The sequence below is a fragment of the Colletes gigas genome, unplaced genomic scaffold (genome assembly GCF_013123115.1).
Source record: "Colletes gigas isolate AHSC1104 unplaced genomic scaffold, ASM1312311v1 Colletes_gigas_Sc00010, whole genome shotgun sequence".
NCBI lineage: Eukaryota > Metazoa > Arthropoda > Insecta > Hymenoptera > Colletidae > Colletes > Colletes gigas.
Window position 1 is genome coordinate 2,059,459 of NW_025106639.1, and position 16,634 is coordinate 2,076,092.

The 16,634-nt window shown below is 34.4% G+C and overlaps 2 protein-coding genes across 2 annotated transcripts; both read left to right on the plus strand.

The window, feature by feature from the left end:
* Positions 1 to 283: 283 nt before the first annotated feature.
* LOC122397737 (protein trapped in endoderm-1) lies at positions 284 to 4,864 on the plus strand. Its single transcript, XM_043397099.1, has 3 exons — positions 284 to 410; positions 1,492 to 1,738; positions 3,403 to 4,864. Exons 1-3 carry the CDS (start codon positions 284 to 286, stop codon positions 4,049 to 4,051), a joined length of 1,023 nt encoding a protein of 340 aa, XP_043253034.1. The 3' UTR covers positions 4,052 to 4,864.
* Positions 4,865 to 14,018: 9,154 nt separating this feature from the next.
* Positions 14,019 to 16,241, plus strand: LOC122397739 (hsp90 co-chaperone Cdc37). The gene is made up of 5 exons (XM_043397102.1): positions 14,019 to 14,230; positions 14,527 to 14,660; positions 14,792 to 15,236; positions 15,322 to 15,624; positions 15,698 to 16,241. The coding sequence occupies exons 1-5, from the start codon at positions 14,198 to 14,200 to the stop codon at positions 15,893 to 15,895; spliced, it is 1,113 nt and encodes a 370-aa protein (XP_043253037.1). The 5' UTR covers positions 14,019 to 14,197; the 3' UTR covers positions 15,896 to 16,241.
* Positions 16,242 to 16,634: the final 393 nt, after the last annotated feature.

Genomic DNA, 16,634 nt, shown 5'->3' on the forward strand with positions numbered 1-16,634 from the left:
GATTGGGCACGATGACCGATACCAAAGAAAGAACGTAAGTAAAATATTGTACAGTCACGGATGCAGAAATAATTTCTTAATGTTTATGTGATTTACTAACTTATTATTTTCATTTAATAAATCACAGTTAGTTTCATTATAATATTTTACTCTGTTGATGGTATTGAAAGCAGGTGTTTCATAATGGCGTTCTTTTCTTTCCCCGAAAGTGTATTTACTCCGTTTTGCATTTCACTTTCTGGAAACGTACCACGACGGAAGAGCGCATAAACACGATAAAAAAATGAATGGTTCTGCGACAAATGGCACAATTTTCGGATTGGAAGGTGAGAGTATGAAGCACTTTCCACGGCCAGTGACTATCACAGCAGCTGTTTGCGCGATTATTTTCTGCGTCGTTGGAGTCGCGGGTAACATTTTGCTTTTATTTACATAATTACTTTCTTTCAAACATCTTCTCTATTTTTTCATTCGATCTTAACTCGAGCAACTCAGAAAATTAAATTCAAAATTTGAATATCGTTTCAAGTTATTCAGCCTAGAAAAATAAAGAACTACCTTATTCTACTCTAAGAATAAACGCAAAGAGAATTCACTCGTGTTAATTCTTAAAGATCTTTTAAAGATAAAGTATAAAATCAAAAACGTGTTTGAATGTAATTATTAGATTGGAACGAAAATGGTATTAAAGCGAACAAAATGATATTTCAAACGAATTGCTACCTTGATTAATTCGCTAAATAGATTGTTCCAGGAAATATAAATTAATCTGCCTTCGAGATCGAATTAGAAAGTGTTCAATTAAGTTTGAAATTAAAACAGAACGGAAACGCGAGTAAACGATCAAAGTTAGAATGCAAGAAAGTTATTTTCGCAGAATCGCGTTTATCGCGTGCGAAATAAAACTCGCGGGAGATGCATATTTCGCAAAGATTCGGTCGTTTCGAGGCGAATTGTACACTCGTACATGATAGTTGAATCCTTAATTAGACGTTTAAATTCTACGGTGTTAAGTTCTTGTTGACCTATGGGTACCATTTCACGAGTTATGGCGATTAACGTCTTTAATTTATGCGAGAGGGTGCCAGGAATTAGGATTATTAATTTCCTCTTTTTTAATCAACCACTTAGGTTTTCTTCGGAGCACAGGCACGCGATCATTCCACGTGCAGTTACGAAGTTTTCATTAAATTACTGTTATTCCCTGTGCATGTTTAATCGCAGTCTCGTTCTAGTTCCTCGCATACTTTGAATTTTACGCGCGAAAGTGTTTGGAAACAACAGATAAACGAATTATTTGTTAAAAAAACGTCACGAACGAACACAATCCTTTTCAATTAAATAGATCTAATTGTATATAATTTCGGGATTTAAAGTTCGTTCGATACGTTCTTGACGTTCGTGTCACTCGTTTTTAATATTCAACAACGAGTGGTATTTGAGAAACGCAACGCGTACTTATAATTTTTCTGTCGTTTCTATAAATTGCAGGGAATTTAGTGACAGTGATCGCGCTGTTGAAATACACAAGATTGAGACGACATGCAACAACTGCGTTCGTGATAAGTCTCAGCATTTCCGACTTGATTTTTTCCGCGGTAAATATGCCGCTAACCGCGAGCAGATATTTACACGAGGCGTGGGTGCTGGGCGAAACTCTATGCAAAATATTCCCTCTCTTCTTCTACGGAAACGTTGCTGTGTCTTTGCTGAGCATGGTCGCGATCACCATAAATCGGTACGTAATTCACACCGTGTAAATTTCACGATTTACACACAATCGTTTAAAATTTTCCATCTTCAGAGATTCAAATCATGTTTATTAATTTTGTACAGTCTTCAGATTTAATTATTAAATTGTTGACTGCCCTCGAACTTGCATTTTTCAAATATTTAAACAGGGAGAACTGTGATATTTATCAATTTTTGAATAGCGTTAGTGGTTAAATCGAAGTTTAAATCTCGCAACCAATCACTTAAAATTTTCCATCTTCAGAGATTCAAATCATGTTTATTAATTTCTTCGAGTCTTCGACTTTAATTATTAAATTGTTGACTGCCCTCGAACTTGCATTTTTCAAATATTTAAACAGGGAGAACTGTAATATTTATCAATTTTTTAATAGCGTTAGTGGTTAACTCGAAGTTTAAATCTTGCAACCAATCATTTTAAATTTTCCATCTTCAGAGATTCAAATCATGTTTATTAATTTTGTACAGTCTTCAGATTTTATTTTTAAATTGTTGACTGCCCTCGAACTTGCATTTTTCAAATATTTAAACAGGGAGAACTGTAATGTTTATCAATTTTTGAATAGCGTTAGTGGTTAAATCGAAGTTTAAATCTCGCAACCAATCACTTAAAATTTTCCATCTTCAGAGATTCAAATCATGTTTATTAATTTTGTACAGTCTTCAGATTTTATTTTTAAATTGTTGACTGCCCTCGAACTTGCATTTTTCAAATATTTAAACAGGGAGAACTGTAATGTTTATCAATTTTTGAATAGCGTTAGTGGTTAAATCGAAGTTTAAATCTCGCAACCAATCACTTAAAATTTTCCATCTTCAGAGATCCAAATCATGTTTATTAATTTTGTACAGTCTTCAGATTTAATTATTAAATTGTTGACTGCTTCAGAGCTTGCATCGTTTCTTTAAAATAATTAAATCGAACGAACTATAATACTTATCAATTTTTGAAGAGTATTAGTGTTATTAGGTACGCTGTAAAATGTATTTGACGCTAATAATACGGAACAGGTGTGGCAGTCAAACGAGACAGCAGTTTCGACGAAGTCTGACATTCGTATTCGTTGTTTGCAATTTTGTTTACTTTCAAATACGCTGACAAAATGTACGATCAATTACACAAACTCAGCACTCCTTTGTGGAACTTGATCAGCTGATACTTATCCCAATAGTATCAAATGTACGCCTGATAAATACAGCAGCGCATCTATCTTCAATTTAAAGCCAATATTTAGTTCGTATAAAGTGCTATAAATTGACTATTAACATTTCCTGATTCGTTTAATTCATTTACTTTTTTTAACAGAGTTTCGAGACATGCATTTTAAGATTGATTTCTCATTGATAATTTTATATATTCCCACAATACACCACGTGGTCCAAATAAATTAATTAAAGGCTATTTCCTCAGAAACCAGTAAAGTTCTTTTTTTAAATTAAATGACGGTGTCATTCTTTCGTCACTTGGAACTATTTCTTTCTATCATGGATGGTTACAAAGTTAAGTAAAAAAATTAAAATCGTGCGATCACAACCCAAAGTTTAAAATTCAAATGATACAAGCAAAAATCCCTTATAATTCTCTTCGTGTTCGCCATTGCTCGAAGAGGAAAAGAAGGACGTTTCATCGACTCTGACATAAATTTTCAGATACATACTGATCTCAAGATCGGAGATATACGCCCAACTGTACACCACTCGACGAATCATCCTGATGCTGATCGCCATTTGGACGCTGAGCTTCTCCATATTGTTGCCACCGTTGCTCGGTTTTTGGGGAACCCTGGGATTGGAACCGTCCACCTTCTCGTGCACGATTCTGAAGAAAAACGGCGCCAGCCCGAAGAAGTTCCTCTTCGTGTTGGGGTTCATCGTGCCCTGCGTGGTCATCAGCGTCTCCTATTTGTGCATTTACTGGCGCGTTAGGAAGAGCAGGAAGAACCTGGAGGCCCACGCGGGCGTTCTGAGGCGAAAATCCAGCGGCTTCCAACGCAGAGAGGATTCCAGAGTCACCAGACTGATGCTGACTATCTTCCTCTGTTTCCTTTTGTGCTTCATGCCTTTGATGCTGACCAACGTGGCCGACGACAAGATGAAGATACCGATTCTGCACGTGATTGGGTCGGTGTTGGCGTGGGCCTCGTCCGTGGTCAATCCTTTCATCTACGCTGGCACCAATAAACTCTACAGAGAGGCCTACAAGCAAATTTTGTGCCCGATTTCTAGCAAAACGCATACCATCGGGCCGAAACCCACCCACTCGCACTCGAGCAAAGTATCGTCGCCGCAGGCGACTTGAGAGGGTGTTATAATATCTAAAAGAGCTTCCACGCTATCGATAATATTGAATTAATACGGTATGACAGCAATATTGTCATCGTGCTTTAGCATTTTGTTACGACCGCGCGAGATCAATGCGATTGAGAATATTTTGAGGTTCTTCGAGACGCCATATTGTGCACGATCTTGCTATCATCGTAGCTATTTTATATTTGGTGTACAGTTCAGGCTTGTTGCATAGTGTTTCGAACAGTATGGAAACTAGGAGCGGTGGCTTTGACGTAATATTGTATTTTGGTTCAAAACACCTTGTTGCGAAACGCGATGGGTTAATAAATTTTGTGAATTTATTCCCGCTGTCGAGGATCTACAAATCATACATCGTACGTTTATTATAGCATTTTCTGCCAGTCAAAGACGGCTGGTTCATTGATTTAAGTTCATACAAGTTAATTGCAATTTTTAATTCAAACAAATTCATCAGTTAGTGTGTAATTAAACTTTTGGAAGATAGCGTAGTGTATGCAGATCTCTGACATTTATGCCTGACTAGGTACGGGAGTCAATGAAATTTACATTAAACTATGTAGAGATAATATTCGAATGTAAAATTGTAAAATTTTTAATTGAATGGTTTCGCGTCGTAAAACAGTTTGTAAACGTTCGATCTAGCAACAGGCAATAGCTTTCGCGTGCTATCATTGCATTGATGTTTTGTTAGATTAAAAGAAAGGGGAGAGATCAAGAATATATGACCCAATCATGTTTACGGCCATCAAGATCAGAAATGATCTTTGGATAATCAATTGTCTGACAAATAAGTGTACAAAGAATACAATTTGCAGATATGATCGATGTAAATATATTATAGAAAATAAATTATGATAAATAAATAAGATTCTATTTAGGTTTGTTCACTTTTATAGGTCGTGTGTCTATTAAAGCTACATCTGCTGCTACACACAATCGGGCATAGTGTGCGAAAGTGGAATGGGGAGTTCCTGGAGCCCCCGATGCGCGTTCTAATAACAAAAATAATAAAATTTCTGTAATTTCATTTTCTGTCTCATTTCCTCTTGTGTTCATTTCTGAATCTGTTGGTAACGTTGCGAGTGACACGAAAATGGTAATGGGGCTCCAGAGCCCCAGAAAAATGGGCCGAAAAAATACATTGGGTGAAAGCACAGACGAGGTATACGAGTAGACCTTTCACCTAATGTAATTTTTCGGCCGGAGTTTCTGGGGTCCCGGGACCCCATTACCATTATCGTGTCACTCGCAACATTACCAACAGATTTAGAAATTAACACAAGAGGAAGTGAGACAGAAAATAAGATTACATAAATTTTATTATTTTTTAACGGAATGAAAGCTGTATGGTCCAGAATTGAGCATCGATTAATTTCATTGGAATAACCAATCGATTGAGATTATTTAAAGATTTCAAAATTATTAAAATACGTAACGATCTCATTGACAAATACACCGCAAATCCTCTATTTTTTATTTTAAACTGTAATATATTATTTATTTAAAAACTAACTCGGCAAAATCGTATTTGCGACTCGAAATCAGTGTTATTAGACCGCACACCAGGACGAAGAAGGTATGTGGAACTATAAGAAGAACGCAGCCATTAGCTCATATTATTTCCTATGTAATTAATAATTATATTAATTACATAGTAAATAATAATCCCCAGGTCTCACCTCGTGGAGGTTGCTGCGACTGGAGACCCACCCTAGCCTCGCCCCAACCACCCTTCCTTTGGCGAGGAATTCGAATACCTATCTAAAGGAGAAGCTATCGAAAAGTTAGAAACGAGCTACAAAAGGAGAGTTCTTAAAAGAACTGCCCAATCAAGAGACGAAGAACCCAACAAAATGTCAATACATGTGAGATGATACACATGTTTTCTAAAAACGAAATTGAAATGTGCAACTGCACGCACGAACTCTGACCGATGAAGAGATCAAAAACCTAACAAAATGATACATGTGAGATAAACCAGCACATGTTTTCTAGAAACGAAATTGGAATGTGCAACTGCACGTATGAATCCTGATTACTAAAGTATCAATGTGTACTTTATTCCTAATTGTTCCTTCTTAAATAAATACTTGCATTATGACAGTGCCTAACAAGACACTCGTACAAAACGAAGAAAGGATCCTGAAGATCCAACCAGAAATGTGCAACTGCACGTATGGCACCATGCATATTAGAATACTAATATGTATCTTAATATTAATCATTCCCACTTAAATTTACGCACACGTTTCGGTAATATTTAATAAACGGCAGGAGAACGCTCTTTTATCTTATAATCTACATATATACATTTGTACTTATATTCTAACGCAATCTGTAGAAACATGAAGGAAATATTTTCTTCTTGGTGTCTTCATCAATCCCACGATGTTTTTCTAAAACATACACTCATATACAATAAATATAACCGACATGAAACAAAGAAATATGACAAGATATTTTCTTCTTGGTGTCTTCGTCACTCCCACGATGTTTTCCTGAAACAAAAGCTCATATCCAATAAAATATATAACTCGTGTAAAACAAATAAATATGAAAAAATATTTCTTCTTGGTGTCTTGATTAATCCCACGATGTTTTCCTGAAACATAAATCAGACAATAAGTAAAATTGTATGAAATATTTCTCTCAGAGCGATCAAGATGGAATCCGTGTACCATTTCCAATTCCATTCTTCGATGATTATATATTCTGTAACAAGAACTTGTTCAAAGGATTAAAAGCTGAAATGAAAGTGTATTAATGAGCACAGAAAAAAATAATTATATACCGTCAAGATAGACTAATGGTAATCGATCATACCAAAAGTGATATTATGAAATTAATATTTGAGCTTCCACGAGTAAAAATTGATTGTAAAAAGTTTAAAAACATAAATATTACGTGAAATTGAATGAAAATTCGCCTCGGTGTTAAGATAAATACGAAATAGATTGAAAATTTTATTCATTTGTTACCCGTAGATTTTATTTTTCGTTTCCTTTATGAAATAAACAATTTTTCAAGACGTATACATTGCAATAATTATATTTTACTGTATTCAACACTAAATTAGGTTCATACAGAAAAAGCAATAGCTAACGAAAATGTCGATTCTACGCGGCAATTAACTCTCAATATGAAATATCGAATTGCAATTTGCATACCCTTTTGATGCAAGCATTCTATTTTCCATCAATTAAAACAATGATCGCGAACAAACTTTGATTTATGCAAAGAATACAGAATATTTATTAAAAATTCGCTATTTATAAATAACAATTGGATTGCAAACGTTATTATATCCCGTAAAAATTACCAACTCTAAGAATGAATAATTAGTGATATAGATATCTATATAGCAATCATAAATTCAATCTACAATAAAATTAATCATAATATAGAATTTTTAAATGCATCACAAATCTGTGATGAAAATACATTCCCATATATTATAGATTTTAACACGTTACGAAGAATAAAACAATTGGTCTATTCACAACAGTACTTTCAAGCAGTATTTCGTTTGAGAATAAACTCATAATTGGAATAAACGTCCACTCGTCTTAAATTCAAACAACGCGTGAGTGGACCATTCTTTCTTTCGCAACGCTAATTTATAAAATAAAAAACTATACGCGAATGGTGCTTGTTATTCGTAAAATGAACTATACAGGGTTCCTTTATTAATTAAATCGCGTGCACCCATATTCAATCATGCGCAACACTAATTTTAATAACGACGTTGAGCCATTCGAGGCTTTGTAGAATCCCAGCTTGCTTCTCGATGATTCTGGTGCAGTGGCCAGCGTTTTGACCAGCTTTTGGGCATTGGATCGCAACTCTAATTAATAAAAAACGCGACAAGATCGCAACGCTAGTTTATAATAGAAAAATTCCAAACGCGATTTATAACAATCAAGGCAACCGCGAATGGTGATTATTCGCAACGCTACCCTGAAAAGTAAACGCGAAAAATAGTAATTCGCAACGCTAAGAACAAACCGATCAGTACGTTCGCAACGCTATTCTTAAATAACAATAAAAGCAATCGCGTATGGAATTCGCAACGCTACCCTGAAAAAGAAACGCGAAAAATAGGAATTCGCAACTCTACGAGCAAACGCGATTATTGTATACATATACGCAACTCTATCTTTAATGGAAATACATTTATGTTTCGCAACGCTAATGCAAATCGCGTTGCCCAAAAACGCTTGATCAGGTGCTGGCGTCTTCGGTTGTAGCTATAAACATACATGCACAAAATAAACTAACTACATCAAGCTACTTCAAACTACAATAGAGTGGCACATATGGGGATGAAGTTAGACGTTTTAAATATCGCAACACTACGGGGCAACAACGCGATAAATCAACAATCGCAACGCTAATTTATAATAGAACAAATTCCAAACGCGACTTGTAACAATAAAAGCAACCGCGAATGGTAATTATTCGCAACGCTACCCTGAAAAGCAAACGCGAAAAATAGTGATTCGCAACTCTAATTCGCAATCGCGTTTACTAAAAATTCGCAACGCTATTTTTAAAGCAAACGCCCGGTTCCTAGGTTTGCATAAAGACAATCACGAATCGTATTTATTCGCAGCACTGATATATCAACGCGATAAATATTTGTTCGCAACTCTACGAGCAAACGCGAACATTGTATATTATTCGCAACTCTAACTTTAATCAGGGGCTATTGATACATGTACATAGACATGTACTGGCCACAAAATAAACTAACTACTACTAGTACTACAATTGGGGTAGAATTTGAGCATTGAAAATATCGCAACGCTAAATAAAAAATCGCACGATTAATCAAGATCGCAACGCTAATTTATAGTATGAAAATTGCAAACGCGGTTGATGTCCATTATATGTATAAAAGAGTAAAAAACAACGCGAATCGTATTTATTCGCAACACTACCCTGAAAAGCAAACGCGAAAAATAGTATTTCGCAACTCTACGAGCAATCGCGTTTATCAATAATTCGCAACGCTACTTTTAAAGCAAACTCCCGGTACCTAAGTTTGCATGAAAACAATCGCGAATGGTAATTATTCGCAACACTACCCTGAAAAGGAAACGCGAAAAATAAAAATTCGCAACTCTAAAAGCAAACGCGATTATTGGATATTCGCAACTCTATGTATATCATAACCGCGAGTTATGGGGAGGGATGGCTGGCATGTATGGTGCAATCATGTACCATCAGGTACATGCATACGTGAGCCAGTCAGAAAAATAAACTAACTACAACTACAGACGAGTTAAGTGACAAAGTAGTAAGAGGAATGACTTTCCATTTTCATCCGAGGATGAAGATGAAAAGCCATTTGTTGCAGCCCACTCTTGAGACAGTTTGTCAGGGCCTCTTCGGCTCATCGAGAGCCTTTTCTTTCTTCGGCGGTCCTGCCGATGCCTGAAACTTACGAAAGACCGGGCTCGAGATTTTGTGCAATACGTAGTCTTCCAACAATATACGAATTGTTGCAAGAGCATACGTGGTGAATCTCGAGCGGGACGAACGTTTCGAAAGGGACCTGATCACGACCGCGAGCGCGAGAGAGCGACTTTAAGAGTCGCGCGATTCGAGGAGTCGAAAATAAAGCCGAAACAAACAGTACAAGTGCACCGTTTGAATCAGCAAGATTTCTACTCTCGAAATCGTAACTACAGGAACAGAACTGCCACGCGAAAACGCGCCTACCCGAATTACTAATGTGGACAGTCCTGCCCTGACCCTACTTACTTAGGTTTAAACACACACACCAGAGAATAAGTTACCTACCTACCTAACCCTATATTTAAAAAATTGCAAAACTCAGTCTCTCAAACAAACACTCCACGGTTCTCATTCTCAATGTCCGGGCGCGACCTAAACTAGAGAGGACTCCCCGGGGTTCCTCCGACACCCGGACACAACCTCATTCATACTCTAATTGTGTACGTACCAGTTTTTGCAGTGGACTGACAAAGCTAGTGCCCATTGCGTACTTTTATTATTTATGTAAAACATTTTAATATATCTGATATAGTCTTTATTAAAATATGCTCTATACATGATTATATAAGATTGAAAAGCTAATTCATTATGCATTTTACAATATCATTGACGTATATGCAATACGAACAATTGCCAAGTAAATAATAACTATAAGTTTAATATTATTATTACGATTGTTATGAATCTAATGTCAAAAAATTCTGTATCTGAATCGTAATAAACTTTTGAAACGATGCACTTCCACATCCTAACCACAAACACACATATGTGGACAGTACATCGTGCACGATACACTAGCATTGTCAGTGGCACGGATAAATTATTATTATAAATGTTACAAACTAAGTCATCGTGCCCCGTTGCCTTCGCTCGTGCAAATAACACTTGGGCATGTGCATGAACTTAGGCAACGAACACGGAAAAGTATCCTGAAAATCCTGACTAGAAAAACTGGTTATTAATAATTAACTAAACGGTATTTATTCTCAATTAAAATTACTCGACTTGTTATATGTAATATATCAACAACAGAGTACGTTAATATTGAAAAATATTATTATTCAAGACAAATTTGTAACTGAAATGTAATTGTTCAAAATGGAAGACTTTAATAAAGATATCATAATAAAATAATTTACTTTGCAAATTGAAATAAGTTTGTTAAATTATTATTCAAAATATTCAATTATCCCTGGTCGATTCTGTCGTCAAAGTAAATTTTTTAAAAGATGAAACTAACATGCATGTTCCTTTGAGTTGAGAAACGACCAGTCGCGAAACGCCTTCTTGCACGTGAAATACATCATATGATGTATTAATCGATAAAACGAATATTTAATAATTATATTAATGATGTAAGATATTTTACTCAATCGTACGATTAATATAATGTTTTCACATTATATTAATTCATATTCTACTCAATTATTTAATTCATATAAAGACAATAAACATATTTCATATATTTTATCAAAATTGTGTAATATTTATTAATAACATTAAAAAACGCGAGTGCAAGAAGACCCTAGCCTACACTAAAAAAATATAACTCATGGGTCACTTAACTCGTCAAAAATACTAAGTATACAACTGGTCACCCGTGTTGATTCGGATCTTTCATCCTACAACATGGTTGGGGACCAGAGGAACACAAATAGCATGCAACTCACTCATGATGAACTTGTACCTCTGGGATGACTGCATGATGATGCTGCTGCTGCCCAGTGGAAGTCATCAAAGCCCCCTGCATGCTCCTGCTATAAAGAATAAGAAAGCAATTATAATCTATTGTTAAAATTATAGAGATTTTTAATTAACAAATTTCAAAGTATAAATTTATACTTACGTTGTTCGCTCGTGGTCCACCGCCCGATACCCCCCGGGTACTGCTGCTGGTTCCCAGGATCATGTTCAGAAACTGTAAGAAAACTGTAAGAAAACAATTAGAATCTATTGTCAAAACTGTAGAGATTTTTAATTAAAAATTTAAAAGTATAAATTTATACTTACATTGTTTGCTCGTGGAGCATTGCCAAATAGTCCTCTTCGGTGATGCACTGACTCTAATTCCGATAACGAGGAGTTTAAATTTCAAATTGAAAAAATAATTAATTTAATTGGAAAGTAATAAATTAGATTACCGCGACCGAAGATTGAAATCGGCGAACAAATGATTCTATTATCGCGATTCAGAAAACAGAAAGAGCCACGATGCTCTGTAAATAATTTAATACCGCGTAAGAAACACTGCTTCTATTCTCGCGTTTGTCTAACACCGTGAACGATAACTAGCTTGGGGTCACTTTGCCCCGAAAAACAAACTTGTTGCTACGCACAATCACTGAATCTACCGGCCGCATTGCGCGCGGCCAACAAATTTCCTGGAAAGAAAAGAGCTGAAAAGAAAGGGACAGGAGACAAGAAACACAACAAGCACATCTGTGCTTTGCCTATCGATTTTCTTTTTTCTTCTTACAAGAGTTCGTCAACAGAAATACTGCTTTACTTAGTACTGTTGTATACATAGTTTGTCCCGTACAAGATCAATGCCACGAAGGCGAACTATTCTCAATCAATGAGAATTTCAACGATAAAATATTATCTACGAAAATAATTACGTACAAGTAATTATTCAATTTATAAATATTATATCACTAAGTTTCATCGTTAGAGTTGTAAGCATGATTATGTTTACTTTCTCGAACGTTAGAATATCCCGTAATTTTTATAAATATTCCGAAATTTGCAAGAATTAAAGTTCGTTGGTTATTTGTGCTCGAATAGCATATTTCAACGCCGCGGTTACTACATTTTCTTAAACTTGCATCGAAATATGTATGCAAATTGCAACTACAACAATTCATAAAGAGATATAAACAATCAATTGAATAAATAATAGTCGGAAATATTTAATCGCGATCAGAATACAGTCTAATATAAACTATTGAACTATATATATCGAACTAGATAGAAAGTTTGTTAACTATTTTAATATTTTATCTTAACAATGACCGATTACAAAATTAAAATCATGCTTGCAACGGATAACTTAATAAAGCGATAAATATTGATATGGATGTTAATCTTTATTATAATTATTTAAACGTTACCAAGATACCCTTCAAAATTTGTCGACTCGCCTGCCATCTGTTATGGTGTACTTTACGCGCCAATGAAATTTTCCATGGCGTCAAATTTCAATCAGAGACTGCAACAGAAATAAAATACAAATTAAATCATAATTAAACAATGATTGATTATGAGAAAATAGCAAAGGGTTAGAAATGCATACTTCGTTGGTCGTGAAACGCCGACATGTCTTGACAGGTTTCAACAAGTCTTATTATTCCTTGATTTCGACTTCCAATAAGAGACTGTAACAGAAACGAAATAACGATGCATTAAAGTACACGAATCATTATTATAATTAGGTAATGAGTGAATCGAAACCGTATTGCAAGAGATCGTAATTAAAACGCGAGTAGTAATACAAGTGGAAAGATCAACAGGTTGGAAATACGTAAGTACCTCGGTCGCGGAGCACCGCTACGTCTTGACGTCAAAGTAGGAATGATGGCCGCCCGCTGTGCTCGGCAACGCTCGGGAATTAGGCGGCGTGATGGGGGAAGCTCCGATGTCGCACGAAGCTTGTTTACGAACCCGAGGGATACCTCGGATAGAAACCGCGGATAGACTGATTTTTAGTAAATTATTTACAACTTTAACTAGTCAAGGAATCGCGAATAATTCGTACTTTTCAATTGGTATGCATTTACACGCACTAGCTGCTGAAGGTTAATTATCTATAGAGGGAGTTGTCCTAGTCGACTTGTGGCGACAGATGCGTTTTCTGTGGTGAGGGTTGCGCTCTACGTTACCGACTGAAGGTTTGAAGTTAGGATTTATTATGTTAAAAAAGTTATATTATATTTTCTGTACATTATTATTATTATATATATCGAAATGTGTATAACTGTAAATATTTTTCGTTGGCAATATGGTCGAAAATCGATTTTCTACAACCCTCCTTTGCTTACTCCCAAACCTATGTATTTATGAAAACCACGGATTAGAATCACTGAAATAAATTATAGACAGTACCCTATGGTCTGTATGTACAATATGCATACTACAGTACGAGCAACAATTGTTTATTTCTATTTTTACTATTGTATATATGACTTTACAAAGTATGTTCAGTTTTTAATTTTTAAATTAAATTACGATATACACAATGCTCTATAATACAGTAACATTTCCCATAATAACAATATTTTATAGAAATTCATTATTAAGCGTATGCGCTCACTCTATTATTTAATTACATTTGCTTGGTTTTACTTTAATTTTATGCTAATCTGAAGATACATAATTTACAATCCAAAAGAGTTGAGATTGAGAAACACTGTCGTGATACATCGAATGGATATCACGGGGATATAGTTCCTACATTCATGTCAGTGCAATTGACAATTAAACTACGACAAGTACAGGCGTCACATTTCTGGTTCAATCGAAGTGAAAAATACACTTCATGTCCAAGTTACATACATTAAGTAACTAATTTAACAGAAACACAATAACAAAAGAAAAGTTATATTTAACTGGTTGAATAATGGTGGACTACAGCAAATGGAAAGATATCGAGGTAAGAATCTCGATTTTGGTCCAGTATACGTATAGAATATTCTAGAGTAAGAATAGAAATTCCGAGAATACTTTTATTTATACTTTCAAAAACCTTGACAAGACCATCAAATCTGATGCTAATTATTTTTATTGTAACATAAACGTTTATGCGTATATGTTTATTAATAATAAATTATGAAAATGTACATAAATATATATGTATATTTTATTCTAATATTTAATGATTATGTTAATGTATACTTGAAACATTTTGTTATTGACAATGAATATCGTGATGAAATTTGTGGTTATTAGATTTCAGACGATGAAGATGAGACTCATCCAAACATTGATACACCATCGCTATTCAGATGGCGTCATCAAGCAAGGATTGAAAGGATGGAAGAACAGAAACGAGAGCAACAGGAACATGAAAGGAAAAAACAACAGTATGTTTCACATAATTTTTGTTGATAAACAATACCACATTCACTAAAACTAAATATCAAAACATATTAATGTTTTTGTATTCTGATTACATTTTTTTAATGTCACTTTAAAAATTGGTATTAATTTTCAGAACGCTAAAAAAATTGAAAGACACAAAGGAACAACTTGCAAAATTAGAAAATGATCAAAAGGATACAGGTGATTTAACTGCATTAAAGAAGGTTTTGCAAGATCTTGAACATGATGAACAGGCAATTCGACAAAAAGAGGAAGAACTGAAAAAAATGGAAAAGCTAACACCTTGGAATGTAGATACTATTGGTCAAGATGGTTTTACAAAAACTGTGATCAATACAAGGACAGCTTGCAGAGAAGATGATTATGGCTTGTCAGACGAAGAAAAAGAAAAAAGAATGAAAGAATTTGTCAAAAAACATGAAAAGAAACTTAAAGAATTTGGTATGTTAAGAAAATACGATGACAGTAAGAAATTTTTGCATGAAAATCCTGAATTAGTTTGTGAAAATACTGCAAACTATTTAGTGATTTGGTGTATTAACTTGGAGATAGAGGAAGTAAGTAAACACGTAACAGTTAATGTTAAATATAAGTAACTGCTATCTGAATTTATTATACTAATGAGAATGTTGTTATTTTCAGAAATATGATTTGATGGAACACGTTGCTCATCAATGCATATGTATACAGTACATTTTGGAATTATCAAAACAATTTGATCTTGATCCTAGAACATGCATGGGTTCCTTCTTCAGTCATATTCATACTGCTGAAGTCGAATATAAGAATTCCTTTGATGATGAACTTAGAGCATTTAAAGAAAGAATACGTAAACGAGCTGCTGAAAAAGTAGCAGATGCGCTTAAAGAAGCAGAAGAAGAAAAGAAAGCACGCCTTGGACCAGGTGGTCTTGATCCACTTGAAGTATTTGAAAGTCTTTCAGAGGTAAAAATAAATTTTTCATATACATATTTGTTCATTATCTTAACTGTTGACGCATTATTATTATTGTTTCTAGCCTTTACAAAAATGTTTCGAAGCACGAGATATTCCTTTATTACATGAAACAATAGCAGCAATGCCAATAGAAGAAGCCTCTTATCACATGAAACGATGTGTTGATAGTGGCCTTTGGTTACCTGATGCAAAAACTAAGAAGACACTGGAAGAAGAAGGTACAATAGATGAAATAAAAGAAACACCTGATCCGGAATAATGTGAATCTGTAAATTGTGTGTGTTGAGATTCATGATACATTTATGCAAGTATCTTTTAGTATCGTGAATATGTTAAAATAAAATATTGTCGCTGGATAATGAATATAAAATTTTTACCTTTGTTGGCTTTTTTTATTGTAATAATGGTGTATTACTGTGTTACACTTTGAATTATTTTAAGACTGAATTACTACATAATTCCGATTATCATAAGAAATGTGAATATAAGAAATTGTTGATTACACAAGGCAGTTATGTAGGGAAATGGGATACATTTTATGTTAACATATTACATTGACTATTTTAAATTTTTGTTTTATACGAACATTTGCAGATATTAATATTTATACATATGTGGTAAATAGTACATATAAAAGACATGAATGTGTATATAAATTTGGTCTGCTATGTTTACATTATGTAAACACCATATTTTTTCTCACTATTACGTTACATGTACATTAAAAAGTGTATACATTAAAATTATAACGTAAATAAAGAAATATGTTGAATCCTTTTTGCAATAATATACGTTAAACATTCAATATATATTATTGTCAACTCTTGACAAAACTGATATAATTTACTGTGTCATATTCGATGTCATCGTCAAAGTACGATTTTTAATAGTCGCCCAGCTGAACTACTTTAAACACTAGATGGCGTTATTTAAACTTCTTAATATGTTACGAGTGTTAACAATGGGCATAATGAAAGCCTAAAGATTATTAACATGTT